Below are 19,451 nucleotides of genomic sequence, written 5' to 3' on the forward strand. Positions count from 1 at the left end.
GTTGACAGGAACAATTATGTTTCATACATTTTGCGAGGCTGTGTTGATGTCACATTAATTAGTCATTTGACTGAATCTACTTAAGTGAGTCTCTGTCAAATCCAATATTCCTTCTATCAGAAATAAAAATATCCCTGTTAGACCGAGGTGACTGATGAAGCCCTCCTACTTTAAAAAAGCTCACAGAGAAATATTTGAAAGGAAAATGATAAGAATAAAAAAATGATAGGTTTTGGGGATAAGAAATCATGCATATTTAATTTAAATGGAAGGCTGATTTTCTCACATGAGACTAGCTAGAAAACATAGAGATCTTTGCGCTCTTAACAGATACACAATAATAAAAATAATAAAAATCAAACTTGAGTCTTATGTGCTATCTAGAATTTGCACTGATTTGCACTACTGAAATTTGGATGGTATGAATAGCTTTCCAAGTCTGAAACATGGTCAGGAAGACAGATTTATCCTAAATGTTTCATAAAAATATAGTTCAAAAAGCACATTTTAGATCAGCTTGGAGTTCTGAACCATCTGCTATATGAATATGCATATACTCACATTACTTTTCTCTCCATCCAAAGACAGATACATAACTTTATCACACTCTTTTTAGCTTCTTAAGTACCATTAGAAAACAGAGAAGCCCCAAAGGCTGAGAAGAGAGCTACTCTTGCTGACTCTGACTCTGCCCTGAGTTAGGAGAGGGCATTAGGAGAGATCCCAGAACGACAACAGTCTATCCGGAGAACTTTCCAGCATATTGGATATTTAAGAGGAAAAAACTGTCTGGATCAGCACAGCCATATGCAGTTCTCATTAATCAAATGAGGATGCTGACGTGCTCAGCACATTTTAAGAAACAGATAAACACCCAGATGCTGCAAAATGCCGAGCTCTTGCTTACTGCTGCTTCAGTGCAACCCCCTCCACACCAGCTCTGAGCTGAGGGGCTGCTCGCATCCAGAGTCTGGAAGTGCTTCTGCTCTTGCCAAGTGCCAATTGCTCCTGTCAGGTCAGGGGAACTGCTATTCAAGGTGAAATACGCAGGAGCTGAGAAAATGTGGTTTAAAAACCAAAACCAAACCAAACCAAACCAAACCATCCACATCTGGAGATTCTCTTAACGTCACTAAAGGATGTTACTGATGCTGCTTTGAATATGATGTGATATCTATAAACTGAACAGCTAGAAATTATTTATGATATTCAACTCAAGATCAAATATCTTGAGGTTGCATTACCGAATGAATTAATCTGTGTAGTTCTTTCTTTACAGAGACTGATTTTTTTAAAAAAATAATTCACTTAATATGCTATATTGCAATATTCTGACATTCAGAAAAAACTACAGATATGAAATTTGTGCAAACTTAATTAAAGGAACTCAACCTCTGATTTATGTTCATATTGCAAAGATTTACACTTTGCTTTCTTTTGTAATTGTTACATTTTCATGTACATAATCCCCAAGGTGTCTTTTAAAACAGCCTTATATCTCAGCTGTAATGTGATTATACATGTGTGGATAGTACAAAGGGAACTTTGAACATCCTTTTCCAATGGTTTCTTTTCCAACAGCCATCATTTCCCAACAGCCTTTTTGTGCCATAGGTTATTTCTGATCACTTACCCTCTTATTTCTTCTCTATACCTTTGCTCTTATTGTAGGAAGACTTTGCCAGGATATGAGAATTTTTGTGTATATACAGCTGCTTCAGGAGGGAAAAACCCAAAACCAGCTGTGGATTACTTGAAGGTTCAGGTTACATGCAGATGGTTTTTTTTCAAAGGACAATAGTTGAAGGCATGTGGTTTGTTTGTAGACTTTACACGTAAATACACAGGATTATTTCCAGATTATTTAAAAAATACGTTTGTTTAACTATAAAAATTGAGCTTAACCTTCTTAGGGTACATTGAAAATGAATGTATTCTTCTGCTTTCACCATCTGACTGCTGCACAGAAACATCAGCAAAGAACTGCTTGATATAACATATTGCAGGAATTAGTTTATCTCCAGAAGGCCAGAACAAAAAATAATTACATCTGTTGTCATCATACAGCTGGCCTTTCTGAAACAAATCTTGTTTCTTTCCACTGCAAGTTTCCATTTCCCATCCAGGTAGGATGAGCATATGTCGTTACCCTTTGGAAACATTTACAGTTTAGCTATTAGCTGGAAGAAAGGCACAAATAAAGTCTTGGAAAATGGACCAGACTTAGCATTTCAGATTTGATTAAGCTAAAGAACTTGGCATTAAAATCATATCTTGGAGAAGGCAATTTTCAGTTGTGGACTACATCTCTGCAAAAGATGCGGAGTTGTCCAGATTGCAGTTCAACTCTATACAGACAAAAAAAGCAAAACACGGTTCGGTCTGCAGTGGTACTTCTGTATGAAGACTAAAACTATACTTTGAAAATCTATGTGGAAATATTAGGTAGTTTGTTGGAGATCTCTTGCACACTGAGACACATTTTAGAGAAGAAATGGCACATACCCCAGCCGATAATAGTGTACCAGTAGAAATATCTCCTCTCTGGGAAAAAGGTTTCTACCAATAAAGTGAAAAGGTACAATCCCTCAATAAAAAGCCAGAAGTAGTTGGACATGACACAGTAATGAAAAAACACCATCACCGCTTTGCATTCCACCTGCAGAGAATCAAGAAAAACAAAGTTACTTCCATGTTGTTTCCTCCTAACAGATAGAGAAAATGCTTTCAGCCTCTCCAAATCTCTTAATGGAATGGAACACAGCTGGGACTAGTATTATAGACTTTTAACAGTAAAGTTTTAAAAGCATGAGAAGAATGTGAGGTGCCACTTAGGGAGCAAAGCTTGAAAGGGCAGGTAGCCAATTTTACCCATGGGAGGTGGTCGATGAGCGTCTGCAGACAGCTTGAGAACATCATGCGTTAGTGGGAGTTCACATCGTCAATGAACACTAATTGCTAGATTTAAGGCCCCTTCCAAGGATTAAGTGCAGAGAAGAAAAGAATCCAGTTGTGTATTGAGAAACCTGAGGAAGGATGTGAAATGGCAGGATGATTGTGGTGAGCCCTGGGAGTGGGATCAGAAAAGATGCTCCCTCCTGTGCGAGGTTTAGAACTGCACTGCCTTGCTATTTGTGGGTATTGTCACTCAGGGACAGAAAATGAAAGTAAGCTGAAGTGTAAAGAAAGCAGAGTGATTTACTGTAAAAAACTGATAGCAGCTTTCATTCATTTGCTGGGGAGGAAAAGCAGCGTACAAAAGGAAAAAAGAGGGGGGTGGGGAAGAGAAATGGGGATTGTGCAGCCTGGAGGAGAGGAGGTTCAGCGGCAACCTTATCGCTCTGCAGCTGCCTGGAAGGAGACTGCGGCACGCGGGTGGGGGTCTCTTTCCCAAGTAACAAGCGATAGGACGAGAGGAAACGGTCTCAAGTGGCACCAGGAGAGATATAGATTATTAGGGAAAAATTCTTTACTGAAAGGGCTGTCAAGCACTGGAACAAGCTGCCCAGGAAGGTGGTTGAGTCACCACCCTGAAGGTATTTAAAATACAAGTAGATGTGGCACTGAGGGGCATGGCTTAGTGCTGAACTTGACAGTGTTAGGTTTACAGCTGGACCCAGATAGTCTTAAAGGTCTTTTCCAGCCTAAACAATTCTGTGTTTCTGTGATAGAAAGTCTTAGGTGGAAACGGAGCTCTACCCTGACTTTGTAAGGTAGGACACACTTGCTTTTCCAGTGTTACATCCCAGTGAGACATCGTTAATCCTACAAAAGTAGGACTTTTCAACAGATCAGAGCAGAATCAGTGTGTAAACTGGAAAGTCCTGGTTGGGGCAGTGGAAGGCTGATAATTTTGACTAGTTCCTACTTGCACTCCGTCCTCTGGGCCAAATCTACAACCAGTATGTTTAGAGATATCAGATCTTGAGTTTCTTCATAGAAGCTGTACCACAGATGAAGACCTAGACACAAGATGGCTGATTTTAATGTGGTTTATCCTTCAAGTGTTTTTAAAAAAAGGGGTGATGCCACTATCAGAAAAGTGGTATAAATGAACTACAGATCTAACATGGCTTCAGCATTATTATGGAGAAGAATTAAAAGCAAAAACTATTTTAAATGACAAAGAAAAGGCTGACGAAATTACACAGCTGCACTTTCCTTGTGGAAGTGACTCACAGGGAATTTAGCTCATAACTAGATGGATAAAGGAGATCTCAGTTTGGGAACTCACTGTAATTCCACCATAATTACACTCAGTAAGCTGATTTATCAAATCAAACACTAGCCTTAAATGTGAAAGGAATGGGGATTTACATGTAATATATACCCAAGTGCATCTGTGTGGGAGACTGCTTTCCATGAAACCACACTTCAGAGGCAAACGCTTGGCTAATACCAATGATTTTTTGAGAGTGTGACTGTCAGGAGTATTTTCTATGTCTGAATGGTCACCCTGTTTACACATGACTTTGCCTGACATCCAGAAAAAATTAGGCTCTGGAGAAAAACCAGACCTTCAGATGAAGGAAATTGCTTGTGCCTGTTCTCATCCCACCTGTCACTGTGCAGATCTGTGAAAGGGAGAAACAACCTGACTGGAGACAGAAACCAAAACCCGTAGGTTTGTCCTGAAGGACAGACGGCTGCACATTGAGGACTTCACAGGATGATACATCCACAGTTTTGCTGTGAACCAGGAGGGAATTTTACCACCAATAACCTTCTCCCCCAATAGCTTCTCAGCTTATGATACTCAACAGACTGCTGCCTGCCTCACTGTTTTTTGTTATCTCATGCTGGAAAATTTAAAGGAAAAGGTTTTGGCTTTGGTTTTACTTACCGTTGAGATAAAACAGTGGTTGCCATCCTGTTCAGCGTAAAGAACCCCATCTTTAATGAATACAGATATTGCACGTAGGATGAATGAAACAAAGAGGTTCATGTGGATAAAATTTCGAGTGCAGTGAAGCTTCCTAGAGAGGAGAGAGCAAGGGAGAGGAAAAGAAGAGGGGGAGGGGAAAAAAGGCAATACTTTTCTTTTGTGGAAATAACACACATGGCCAGAGCACCTTGGTGCTAAGAATAGCAGTGTCTGAAAGCCAGGACTGTGGATAGTGTTGACACTAAACCTGGCTAAGAGGAGGATTTGGTGATTTTCCTGCAAAAGCATATAGGGGGTATATATATATATATGTATACATACACACACACACATATATATATATAAAAGGTCTATAAAATAGACCCAGTCTGATGCAGCTTCTGCAGTTGCATAAAAGAGACCCACAGCTTCTACAGCTGCATTTACAGTCTATTGAAATGTGACTGCTGGAGTGTGTCCAAGCAGGGGGAACAACGTTGCTAAGGGGTTGTCTCTCTCTTATTTTACATCTGGTGAGTTAAAAGCTTAAACATGGTTGTGGGCAGATGAGCTCCAATTTTTTTTCCTCCAGTGGCTGAACAGCTCACTGCTCATGTCCTGACTCACCTGAAACGGCACAGGATCACCATGGCGGTGGTGAGGGAAACAAGAGAAGTGCTGTATCCCACCGTGTACAGAGCCTTCACAGATAGGTAGTAGTAATCCTTGGGAGGCAAACAACACACGTTAAACCGTTTGTCTACGGCCACATCTTCTTTACCCTTTCAACGTGCAGGCGCAACCACAGGCAGGATTTGTTTCTTGGGCAGCCTGTTGTTTTCTCCTCTTGGCTCCCCTGAGATCTCACCATATATTAGAGCCTTCCTCTGTGCCTGGCATGCCCTTGGGTCTGCATACCGTGAAGCTTATTTGTCAGTGAGCTAGCAAAGGCTGTCTATATTTCTTTGACCACTGTTCATGTATCTGTAGAAAAAAAGTGGTTGGCTAAGGGATTCTTCAGTCAACAGGGGAAGAATTGGGGGCTAACCTATGCTTCTAGAAGTTACAAGCTGTATCAACAGTAAACACTCATGTTGTGGATGCAATATTCAGTACAGGGCTAGGAAGGATTTAAATCTTGTTTCTCAAATTTTTATGCCCATAAATACCTGTTTGTTTCATTCTCATCACCAACAAATCAGAACATGTCTAGAGGCTGGATAAAAAGCAGCCTGCCGCTCCCCCCCCCTTCATTTGTCTTTAGTTATAAGATTAATTCCTACCTGGTTATCGGACTCTGTTTCATTTTCATCAAAGCCACAGGCATCATAATAATGAGGAAAAGGTTCAGACCAGCCATCTTCAGTGCAATTTCTGCTGATGTCCCCTATGCCAAATACAGTTGTGAATGTGATATCATTGAAGCAAACCCCAGGACACTCCCCTTTGGTACATGACCAAAGAAAACCCCACAGTACTACTGGGGGTGCTATTTATCTGCCTGTCCGTAGAAGACCTTAATGGCATCTTGAAAGTTTAATGCCATCTTTAATGTCCCAGTTTTACAACAGGCACCTACTGATGTCTACTGCTAAAGCTGGTCACCAGAAAGCAACAGTGATTTAAGCAGTATAGTCAGTGCCTCCAGGCCACCAAGGTTCTCATTGTCAAGTGGGTACCTAAAACAGGGGTCAGTCCATCTCCCTGTATTGACTCTGAAATAGGGAATACAGATTTGACTTAGACATCTATGGTTCAGATGGCTAAAAGGTAAGTCCAGTGCTTAAATACAGGCACTTTGCGGTATTTAATATGATCTGTATCTGAGGCATATGTGTGGGACTGGCAAAAACCACAAGGCCAATGTGATTTTTTGGAATGGCTGCTGGAAGCCAGGCAGGACACTGTAGGATATCTGAAATAGCTATTATACATCTATGGTGAGGCAGCTGGATTGTTCTCCTATAGCCAGATGAGATGTATCCCACTCACTTATCTTCAAGCCTAGGCTCTTATCTGAGAGTGACTTTGTGAGAAGGTTCTGTAGGAAAACAAAGGAAAGATGGAGTGGGAATCTCTTTCCCGTCTCTGTTTTCACAGCAATATGTTCATTTACATCTCCAGATGCCCAGTGTGGCTTCAGCTGACAATTCAAAACTGTTTCAGAGCTTCTCACATTCTTCTGCCTATTATCCGTTCCAATCCCAGCTTACAACCTTACTCTAAAGCAAGTGTTTGCAAGGAGGCTCGAAACTGGCTCAGGGAAAACATCGTCCTCTTTTTCTCTCTTTTTCCTCTCTTTGGCTAATCTCCTATGAGGGCTGGCTCCTAAATGGCTTTCGCTACAACCGTGAAAAGGCTTATAACTGTAAGGAGAAGAAAGAGCTGGGGGTAGAAGAGGAAAGTGTCTCTTGGCACTGACACTGCTGCTGAGGCTGCCCGAGGTGGGATGGCCCCCGTGGTGCCCTCTTTAAGCACCGTTATTCTTGCCAGAGCTCAGTGACCTGGTTGAAAAATTAGAGCTGGGCTGCTGGCTGCAGTTATTGCTCTCCAGTGTGATAGAACAGTTTCCATTTATCGAACTATTACAGTTTCTGGAGTATGAACTGTACCTTGACCAAACGGATGGAAATTTCCAAGTTGTAGGGACTTTTTTTGTTTGTTGGGGTTTTTTTTTGTTGTTTTTTTATTATTATTATTATTTATTTATTAATGTTATACTGCTTCACATTCTTAGAGCAGTTTAGTCAAGTAGCTCATAACACTAGCAGTGACCTTATTTTTAGAGAATCTGTTTGCCATCCATGCGGCAGAATATATCTATCTAATCACAGCATTCATTTAAGAACATTGCATTACTTGGCAAATTTTGATAAATTGCTCTTGCACATTCATCCCCAGTTTTCCTGTGGAAAATAACCACTGAATCATGGTGTTGACTTTCTTTAACACCATTTAGTAATTACTGTTAAACAGGTAGATATAATTTATAACATCATACTTGCTAGATTGCAAGGCTTAATAGTGGAGGAATAAATTTTCATAATACTGCTAAAAGTAACATACCAGAAAATGTGTCACTGTAATTAGAACTGATTAGAAAATAATACCTAAATGGTAGGAGAAATATCTTGGAGCTTCCTTTTTAACAGTGTTAAAAGAAAAAGAGAAACATTCCGCGGTTCTGTTTCTTACCTAGGGGAGACTGGGCTGTGCTTTCCAGCAGGTCATAATCACCTATAAAAGTGGAAATTTGGTATGAAATTGTTTTGATTGTGTTTTCTATTAGGACCCAAACTGGTCTCTGCGGAAATCAGTGAATAGAATCCAATTGATTTTTATTTATTTGGATCCGGCCCAAGGGCAATAAATACTTGATACTGTCTTTTCTGGAGGTAAACACAGTTTTACTTGTGAGTTTAAATCAAAGCTGAACCTATGAAATTAGAAAATTGCTATGACAAGCAGTGAGCACATAGCTAAAAACACATACAATCAAACCAGGACCAACTTTATTGTAAAAATATAGAAGTCAAATATTGTATCTTTAGAAATTTACATCTATAATCCATGGATGTTTAAGTATGGTCAATTTTCACAGAATTAATGAAAAATTATTTCCATCCATCAATGACAAAAAGCAATAATTAATTGATATTAAGTGAGATAGTATACTTCTATGGTTTTAGGTTAGAGCACAATGATTTCTAGAAACTTATTAGATACTTATTTTCACTTTTTATCGGTGTTACAACCAGCTACATGTATTCATCATCATCATGGTTGATACACAACTTTTCAATAACCTGAAATTATGTACTGCATACAATTTTTGAGAACAGAGGTACTTAGGAGGCAGTCAGCACAACTGGTTCTTACCTGCATGGGTTTGGCCCAAATTGTCTACTTCCCAACCTGAAATTAGAAGAATAAAAATAATTAATTTGATCTTGATAATGCTTTGCAATTTGATTTTGATAACAGTTTGCTTTCCATATGAGGAATGGCTATAGCAGAGGCCAGAGAAGAACTGCAAAAAAATTTTGTTTAAATCCATTTTTCAAAATCAGTGCTGTATCTTTATGGCTGGAAAACAGTTTTCGGAAGATGGTCGATTGCTTTGTGTTGTTAAATCTCCGGTTATCACGGACTTTCATCAGACTCTAGGAAAGATAGGAAAAAGAGATGAGGAAGCATTTTTGTGTTTGGGGTTTTTTTCTTTTTTTTTTTTTTTTAAAGGAGGGGGGAGGTTCTGAAATAAGAAAGACCTACCAATATCGAAAATATTGTGTTGAAATCCATGCTGATTTGTGTACTAAAAATAAAAATATTACAATGGTAATGATAAAAAAGTTTAAGTTCGCATTAAAAATTTCCCTTTTCCTTTCTTTCGTCCTTCCAAAATATATTTTGGGGATTATCTCAAACCAATTTCCCCCACACCCAAGTAAATACTTCACACAAATGGCACCAAAGTCAGACTTTCCCAACACCTCAGTGGGTTTTGGCTCGGGCTGGGTGTAGGGAGATGCACCAAGAGGAGCTGCCTTATGCCAGCGAGTGGTGCTGCTGCATCGTGCACAGAGACACTGAGCTGCCTGCAAATAGCTCTGCCAGTGGCCCTCCCACCAGCACAAAACTGTTTCCAACATTTCATTGACCAGTACAGCAGGTTAAAGGTTTAGATTAGCTTTAGTTCTGTATCCTCTGGAGTAACCACAGGGCTTCAGGTTGTTCTTTAACCCTGAACATACGGTCAGGTCTTAACTAGGGATTGGAAGAGCCATTCACCAATTTGCATGAGAGGGTTTGTATTTAAAGTAAAATACAAACAAAGATTGATTTTGGTCCTATGGGAAAGGAGAGAGACAGCATCTAAGGAAACAAAACAGTAAAGGCAGTCTTCTCAGTACAGCATAAAATGCATTTCCTATTTTATTATACTTTTTTTCAAAATCCTTATCATTTAAGAATTTTAAATTCATTGATTTCTCTCTCTCCTCTAAAATAAATCAGATATGCTCTTTGATTTTCTGAGACAGAAAGCAGAGGATTTAGTGTGAAGATCATGGAGGGAGTCTAGAAAACTAAGCTGCAGCATCAGGCAGACTGTAGCGTGTCTTTGAGTGGATGTATTCAACATCAAACCTACACACTCAACCCAGCAGTTACTTTAGAGGGTTAATACTGAAAACCATGGTGAGAACACCCTTGGTCTCCTGGCTTCTCCACCCAACTCCAGCTGCTTTCGAGATTTCATATCTGAGAATTCTTGGATGTTTGCAAATATTGGGTAAGTCCACTAATTCTGAAGAGAAGTCACCAATGCTCTGAGCAAACATTTTCCAGCAAAGATTGTTCAACCTGCTGCATCAGTCTAAATTACCAGATGCTGCAGAAGCACTAAGGCTGTGCTCCAGATTCTTGGCAGAATAACAGGGATGCCTCTGCAGGGTATTGTGGACAGATCAGTTTCCCTCCCAAGTCTACCAAACCCCAGGTTTATTAACAGTGATTTAGCTCAGATATAGATGCTTATATTGCTAAAATCTGAATTCAGAATAGCAAGTTTAGGATATCCTGTGGGAAATTTTATCTGTGGTTTTATTATGCAATTAGAGTATCAAAGAATAAGCTGCTGTTCCTTTATCACTGCCTTTCATAATGTTCTTCATAGCCTGCTGCCACTCAAATCAAGTAGCTTATAATGGCACTGGCTCCTACGTGATGTCACCTCACTCACTAGCCTGTATCTTACAATGACCCACAGAAGCAGGGTAAGAAGAAGCTGCAAGAAAAGCTGCAAAACCTCCTGGACTCATAAAACTCCAGTTTCAGTTTATCAATTGTACAGTGTGGCTTACATCTTGAGACATGTTACTATAAACTTTGCATAATTCTTGTTGGAGAAAGACCAGGCAATGTTAAAGTACATTGAAGCCTGATGTTCCTCGCATCCTGGCATATTACACTGATGACTGAGAAAAAAAACTTTTTTGAAATTTAAATGTTTTAAATTGAGCTTTTTTCCCCCTATAATCTAAAAAGAAGGAAATAAAAATTTCCATGATTTCATTCTAAATAATCGGTGGTAGTCACACTGATGTTAAAATATTAGATTTTAGTTCATTTTGAATTTCATTACATCTGTGTATGTCAAAAATATGATATGTCAAAATATCATATTAGTTTTGTGAAATGAAGAGGCTTTTTTTTTAATATATACTTAAATAATGATTGCATTTTAACTCTGGGCATTAGGAAGAGGTTAATATTTTTGACAATGTTAATTTTCTGATTGCTGTAGGAGCAAACTGGCCTTTTTTAACCATATTTTTCTACATCTGAGTCCTTGTTAACGTACTGAAGAAAGTTCCAGTACAACCTTTTGCTATACAGGCTTTTAGGCTTGATCCATCACCCTAATTTTCAATAATAAATTAAGCTACTGGAAAGTCAATTAGATTTACACTGAACATTATGCCCTGAATTACAACTAAAAGCCAAAGTCTGTCTAATGAGTGTTGGGATAACATACACACATACACAATTATATTTGTGTGTGTATGCACATATATATATATATAGGTACACAAGGGAACATGCAGCCACCTTCTGACTTAAAATTCTTGTGTGCTGCCACTGCCCTTCTCTCTGACACCACATGTTCATGTCCCCTGCACCAGAATACAGATGTTTACATGACAGATAACTGTGCCAATGGCTATGTTTGCTCACATGCATGACAGTGCGAAGGGAGTTAATTTGCATTATTTCTGTGCTTAATATTTAAGATGCCTACATATATGAGAAGGCTTGAGCTTGCATTTGAGCTGGGGTTGTAGGAAGTCCAGACATAGGGCAGTTCCTCTCATTTCTCCGATTAAAAACGCGGTTTTTGTGGTTTTGAGCTTGGGTTGGTTTTTTTTCACCTGAGTGCCTTTCTGACTCTAGAAAGACCTCAGCAAATTTACTCTGGTGTCAGTGATGTCATGGGCAAAACCGTAGGGCACCTCGCTGCATGGGCTTTCACACAAGTCCTCTCACTGCCTTACTCAGGACATAAACAATGAGAAACTGGTGCATTACACTTCACTGATGACGCAGAGAAAGCCCGTCAAGATGATTATACAACAGGCTAGATGGAATATGTTACTCTCCCAGAAATGAAGAATAACTAAAATGTGCTTTTCATCTGCATTTTCACTGCAAATCCATTTTTCAGGGATTACATTCCTGGCTTCTGTGAATGACACCTGTGCTCCTCACATGTGGTTAAATAACGGCACAGCCCAAACTACAGAAGGAAGGACATTAAACGGTATCTTAGAACACCATTTATTAAATCAATACTTGCTCACATTAGTCAATAAACTCCTGAGGAAGCTAATGTTATCCTTGAGAAAGGATGGTTTATCCAGTGTGTTGACAGATAGTGTAATTTACTGTTTGACCAGTCTGAACAGGCAAGTGTCACTTTTGGGGGAGTAAGGCAAATCTCCCTTTAGTGTTTAAACTGCCATGATTAATTAGATGTTATTTGCAGTACTGCTTAGAGACCTAAAGAAGATCCATCAGAATGCTGAATTTTCAGTTCCAAAGACAAAACAGAATTAAAATACATACAATATTGCTAATTTCTATTTTCTACATGAAGAGATGAAAGAAGGAAAAAACCCCAACAACCCAGTCAAAGGACTTGCCAAAGGCTTCCCATAGAGTTAGTGGCAGAGACCCAGATCTTTCATGCCCTTTTCTTGCATGTTTGTGGGACTTACTTTCTTGGTTTCCATTTGCTGAGTCCCAGAAAACATAACTACCTCCTCACTATCCTCCAACTGATAAGAAATTTGATGCAAGCAATTGTTGCTTCTGATTTAAACTGAACAGGACTGGCAAAGCTTAAAGCCAAGAAACAGCCTGTGCGCGATGAGCCTCGGAGCTCAGTGCTGCCTTTTAGATCTTCTTTGTGCCAAATTTGTGCTGGCTGCTTTTGGTGTCAGCTGGCATGGCAACTGCTTTATCTCCCATAGGTTTGTTTATCTGAACACAACTTGCATTTAACCCTTTTGTTCCAGCATTTGTCCCTTATAAGTGGCAGGTTGGGGAAAGAAGGGCTTCCAGAACTATTCTGGCCTGAAACAGCCTGCCCACACTTTTCTCTTGATCCTGTTGTTCCCATCTCAGTATTATCAGCTGGAGGACTGGTCCACATAGGTTAGACTCCAAAAGGTTGGATTTTGACAGCACTGAGATCAATGGGCAAAGCTCACACTGTTTTTACTGCATGTTAATTCTGTCCCTTCAGAAAGTGCAGAGAGTGGGGCAGAGGGAGGTTACAGAAAACATTTCTTACAATCGCTTGTTATCGTGCTGCTCAGCTATGTGGATAATGAGCTGGTGAGGCAGGAATTCCGTTTTTTTCCTGTTTTATATAGCACTGATTAGAAGCTTAACATTTAATTTATAATGATGAAATAAATCGGCGAGCTCTCACACCCGACTCCACAGCATCCACCACACTGTGCCATTTCACTCCCTTCCTCATTGCTGCATGCTGCTCTTATGCACCAGCAATCTGTTCAGCCGGCTGGCAAAGCCGCAGTTGGGAACAGCAGTCTACTTAGCAGCTTTTCTGGGGCTTTCTGAGCTCCTCACACAGATACCGCCTTGCATACTCTGCCCGCTGCTCCTAATGCCCTCTGCCCAGTCCTGGATCTGAGCACAGATGATCCCACATGCACACTATCCAACCATCCCAGTCCCTTCATTACAACTCTTTTTTTGGGGGAAAGTGATCCAGGATCAGCTGCTAGGTCTTTCTAATCTCATTAACTGGATCCGTGGAAAGTGGCAGCCAGGCAAGGTTACAGAGTACATGGCCTTAGAGGTTCCCACACCTTTCCTTATGTTATGTGCTTCCCTTCACTATTTCCAGGGGGTTTGGTCTCTCCAGCGTTATAGATAATACTTTAAACTACAGGTTGCAAGTCATTATCGTCACTTGGCATTTACCGTATACTGCCATTTGCCTTGTCAGAGGGATTTGTGAACATAGTCCTCACACAGAGACATCATGAAATGAAATAGCATTGTTAAATACTATTATTTTATTGTATTTAATACTAAATACTATTATTGAATAGTATGTAGAATTGCTAAATGTATTTAGAAAACAAGAAAACTGAGGCAGAGGGAAATTAAGGGTAAGATTAGGAAGCCTGGTCCATGTTTGTATGTTTGAATAGCAACAGGTGCCTAAGAACATCTGAGGAACTTGTCCCATGGGGCAAATTCATTCCATCCAACTTGTTCAGCTGAATGTAGGTTTATCTGTTTTTTTACGTCTCCTCCCATAAAGGGTTAAGAGACTGGTACATCCAGAAGTTTGTTTTTAAGTGGTTTGCTTTAGACATCTACCATAGTATGAGATGAACTAGTTTCCGCAACTTTGTTACTTCAGTGGTTTGTGCAAAACACTGCAGTAAAGGCAGTGATGGAACTGATATACAAGCCCTTTCTTCCTATACGTCATACAAATTTCAGGGCACATGGTTTCATGACATAGGGACAAGAAGACCCAGTGAATCATGCCTGGAGATCACAGAAGAATACCAGGGAAGTCCCATATGGAGAACATACAGGCCATAGCACATAGCGCTGGCTGAGGCAGGATTGGCATACAGCTATGATCAATAACAGGTCAGAGAAATTACGACTTTCTTTTCTTCCTCTCTCCTATCAAAAGCTATGAAACTAGCAGTGGCCTGAGGTCACCATAGCAACTGCTAGGCATCATCTAAACATTATCTGTATCCTGCCTGCGAGGCTGGCTGTCACAGGAGTGTCCGTCATTGTACAAGATCAACACAAATACTATTGAAGGGTCTTCTAGCTCTGAAGAGGGCAGGGGTCATATTTCAGAGAAAAGCAAATGTTTTTCAAGCAAGAAACACAGAAAATAAGAAATGTGTCCAACAAAGATTATCAGTTATGAAATAAGTCCCAGAGAAGAAAGCATATTATATCATGTGCTTAACGGCAAGAAAGAATGTGTGCCCACCATACCTAAAATCCTGCAATCAACTGGAACTCTTTTCTCATTTATTTGAATAAAGAGGAGAAACAAGGATAGAGCAAAGACTGCTAGTGAAGGTTGAAGCATTTGCCCATGTTGCACGTACAGTGATACTTCAGTGTTTTGCCTTTTGCTGTCCAGGTGTTCCACAAACTACTCAGCGGTTCTCAGCACATTCTACCCTTGCATGCTTCCCAGAGGAGCATGATTTTTTTTATTTTTCAGGGTCAAAATAGCTTTCAAATCATATTGACAAAGGTCTTGAGTTCCATTACAGCTTTCGCCTGGCCACTGCAGGATGTCCTCTTGCCAAGACCAAAGACTTGACCTTTAGCTGAAATGCTCTTGGTCACATTGTATGTTCGAATATCAGAAGCACAGAGTCTTATGTTCCCATAAGTTGTTTGGAAAGGCCATAAAATGTCCTTTTTCTGTAAAAAGCATCTGCAAGGCCTTAACTACTTGATTGGACATGTAGGTAAAGTTACTCTTCTTTGATGGCAATGTTTTCCTCCCCTTTTCCTCTGCATTGCAGATAGACTTCGGTGCTGTGACTGAGGTGGTATGCTTAATTACAGGTTGTCTTCCTTGCCTTGGAAAAGCTGAAATAATCCCATGGCTTTACTGCCTGTGAAAAGCCTAGGGGTGAAAACCAGCAGGAAAGGACTTGTTATCTAGTAAGCACTGTTATCTTGGTTATTGGCAAGGCATTATTTTTACATCCACACTTGGTAGGTCTCTTGTACCTGTTCTTCACACAATTCTTTCTAGGACTTGCTGAACACTAAGCGACAATAACACATATGCAATCTGCAGACAGCTTTGAAAGCTGCCGAAAACCTTTAGCTGTTGTGTGGATATATACGTGTGCGCATATATATATATATATATAAACCCATATACTTTTGTATTGAACTTGCTTCTGAATGCTTCATAGGATCTTCTACAAAGCCAAGGATAAAACTAAGGTATGCACAGAGTCCTGGTTGCTTCAAAGACTAACAAAGCTCTGATGGCTCATTATTATTCCCATGATGAAAACGCTAGGGAATGGGTCATGTCTGTTTTTCAGAGACTACTGCTTGGTTCCAATGTTTTCCTTCCCTCGGTTTTCATGCAGGATGTTGAAATACCCACCAGGGGTAAGATATACTTGAATAGAAATCTAGACCTTTGCATTGATCTTTTGCCTTGCCTACTTGATAGGCAAATGCAATTTCCAATTTCAGTCTGCTGCGATGCTACAGCTAGTAGCAAAGAGAACCTACATCTTCTACTTCAGTAGAAAATAAATGCACAATCTTCCAGATACAGTTTGTTGTTTAGAAGGCCCCTGACCTTTAACAGTCACCTTTTCTTTCTCTCTGTATCAAAAAATATCAATACATAACCCAAACTAATAGAAACTGTGACTTGCAAATATTTTCAGCAGCTTTCACCTTGGGAAGAAAATGACTTTTGTCTTTTCACCCAGTTTGGGAGTTAGGTACTATTTTCATAGTGGTATATAGACAGCAGTGACAGACTTTACCAGAACTATTTCCCCAGAAATGATACAGAAAGGCTTTTCACATATGAACATGCAATATCACTTCCCTTCTCATTAACTCTTCTCTTGTCATCTTATTCTGTTTGATTAGGGATAACACTTAAACTCAGACAGGAGAGAAAACAAAACAAAGCAAGCCCACAAATAGCTTCCCAAATCCAATTAACCCTGATTCATAAATCCCATGGTCCACCCATGGTATCTCTAGTGCAGAGTACGAGGCTTGATGTTCTTATGACAAAGTACTTGAGTGTCTCCCAGTGGTTTTGATGGGATCACTAACAGTTTGTTTTCAGTTCCTTGTTCACAGGGACAATAAATATTGTTGGCTGAGCACGGAAGCCATACAACTTCCAGAATAGCAGCGAGCCAATCGCTTTGGTTCTAAAAGGTGAGCACAGGATATAATTCCCTCTGAAATTCTATAATACCTGGTTACATTCTTCATTCTACTGGATTTTAATTAGGACCCCTTAATCCTGGTATCAAGATAAGATGTGGTTTATGTCTTTGGTAAAAATTATGTACATTTACATAGTACACCAGGTGTTGTAGCAATACTGTTTTGGGTGCAGCAGGTAGCGTCCTAAACTGAGCACTAGATAAATATTCTAAATTGCTGGAAGGTTCAGTAACAGCTAATCATATTATTTGAATTTGTGAATGAAAGTATTTTCTCAGGGTGGAGTTCAGCAATTTCCTATTATAATTTGTATTCATTTTTACTACAAATCTAAGATCTAAAAATATGTTCATTTCTGATCTGGCTATTGGGTTTCTTCCATTGGTCCATATGAGTCATGTGGCTTTGTATGTTCCAGAATGTCTCAGCTGCACAGGGCAAAGAAAGAAAAGCACAGACTTGTTCTGTAGATTTCCACTGCCATGCAGTATCACCTCTGTCTGTAGGAAAAAGGGAAAAAGAACAAAACAAAGAAAAACTTGCAGCTGGGAACACAGATCATTATGCTGGGACCATCTCTAGGTCTTGCTATGTCATACTGAAATGCAACATCACATCTTTACACAATTATTTTTTTTCCCTTTCATTGCAAAGATGCCTTAGAATGCTTTAAATATACCCAGTTCTAGAGTGGTCGTCTCTGGAGTCAGTACCGGGAAGGCATAGAGAAAGCGTGATATACAACAGCACCACCATGGAGGTTGTAGCTCCCAGTGAGAATAAAACTGAGTTCACGTATATCAGTCAAAGGAATCAGTGCTGAAGTGGAAAATATATTAATATTTAGGAACCCTTTGGAAGGAATGCCACTGTAAATCCTTAACCTACTAGATGAGAAAACTCTCAGGACCCAATATGTTTTTTTCATGGGGAGATATTTTGAGAATGATCTTTTTGTTCACATTCTGCATCTGAAAAGAAATTAAAAATTCTGGGATTTTGGAGGAGTAGAGAGGTGAAATGAAATGTTTCAAGTAAGGCTCACCAACCACACCACACGGGAATTAACATTAGGCTTTCTGTATGATGTTGACAGCAGCTCCAATGCTGTTCCGCAGTTCACTTGCAGTGAATGCTAGAGCAGGATTTTCTTATTAATAATAATTATTATTTTTTATTTCATTTTATTTTGTTCATTAAAATAATTATTATTAATTAAAATTAAAAGCAGTAACAGCTGGTAGTTTTAGCCAAATCCATAGATATTTTTTCAACAAAAACCTCTCCAGATGACAGTTCAGTCTTTTTTTTTTTTCCCTTCCCATTTTACTGCATATGGAACTCAGACATCTGAGCCGAGGCAGCCAAATTCCTTTCTGAAATTCATAAAACAGACAGCCCCTTCCAGCGATTTCCTTCATCTTAAGATAAACCTTTGAGATAGGTCAGAGGAAACATCTTCTACAAGTACCCATTGCTTTCCATTTACCAAACTAGAAATTCAGGTGATCCGTTCAGACTTACAAATATAACCTAGAGATATCCAAAACCAAGTGACATAAGTCCTACTCCCTCTTTAAGATTGACATATCTTATGGTTTGCCTATACAAGCAGCTGGTGCTTCAGTGCTTCATAGGACAAACTTTTTAAAAGTATAATTTAAAGTTATTGCTACTATTTGTAAAAATGATTTATGGTCATATAAAAATTTTGCTGTATTAAAAAAAATGAAGGCACTATTATTAAATATTAGTGTCAGTGCCTAGCCTAGTTACATATTCTAGAAACATAGCAGCAGCCAGAGGATACTATAACAATCTATAAAATGTGATTAGCTGTGTCTTTGAAACATTTTAGTTATCTAATAACCCTTTATTTAAGGAACCGTCATAAAATGTGACTTTTTTCATTAAGCCCTCATTGAAACAAATATACTCAGGTAATTATAATTAGCAACAATGATAGTAAAAATTCATGCTGATTCAACCACAAGAGTGATTATGGATGTAGATATTTCCACCTTGGGGTCACTAGTGCAAATCCAGCTGGATCGGTAGAGATTTCAAACTACTCCAGATTAAATGTTTATTTGTTTATCTAATGAATTATGAATCTTGGGTTTGTTCCTACTGAACAGATGTCCAAAACCCCCTCAAACCCAGCACTATAAGAGGTAACAGCTGTCGCTTTTGTTCATGATCCTGTAAGGAGATGAAAAAATCTGGACATATGTTTACACTGGACTGACTACTCCTCCCTTAGGGTCATACTATCACCCTGCTACAGGTCAAATGGGAAGTACAGTATGTGAACAAGTCTGTAAATCCTAGGCAAATAATTTAAAAATATTATTTCAGCCTGTTACTTTACATAGCTCTAGTTATGAAGAGCTTTTCATTTATATATATATATATATATTTAAGCATATATTACTTTTTTTTTAAAAAAAAAAAAGTCCCATTAACAGTTAACAGGTTAGTTAAGCTCTGGAACAGATCACAGTGACCTAAGCTTGTCCTTGAGGAGGGAGATGGGTTAGGTGACGTTGGTGATGTT

At 39.2% G+C, this 19,451-nt stretch overlaps 1 protein-coding gene across 4 annotated transcripts in view; it reads right to left on the reverse strand.

The window, feature by feature from the left end:
- ADCYAP1R1 (ADCYAP receptor type I) overlaps positions 1 to 19,451 on the reverse strand; it is a 149,073-nt gene that overhangs the window by 42,458 nt on the left and 87,164 nt on the right. For all 4 annotated transcript variants that reach the window (XM_037386839.1, XM_037386838.1, XM_037386837.1 and 1 more), the window contains exons 5-10: positions 8,744 to 8,779; positions 8,060 to 8,101; positions 6,148 to 6,251; positions 5,492 to 5,589; positions 4,844 to 4,976; positions 2,506 to 2,659 (exon numbers count right to left, since the gene is read on the reverse strand). In XM_037386839.1, the coding sequence (XP_037242736.1) occupies positions 2,506 to 2,659; positions 4,844 to 4,976; positions 5,492 to 5,589; positions 6,148 to 6,251; positions 8,060 to 8,101; positions 8,744 to 8,779 (567 nt within the window). The remainder of the gene's footprint in view (positions 1 to 2,505; positions 2,660 to 4,843; positions 4,977 to 5,491; positions 5,590 to 6,147; positions 6,252 to 8,059; positions 8,102 to 8,743; positions 8,780 to 19,451) is intronic.

This window comes from Falco rusticolus, chromosome 4 (genome assembly GCF_015220075.1).
Source record: "Falco rusticolus isolate bFalRus1 chromosome 4, bFalRus1.pri, whole genome shotgun sequence".
Taxonomy (NCBI): Eukaryota; Metazoa; Chordata; class Aves; order Falconiformes; family Falconidae; genus Falco; species Falco rusticolus.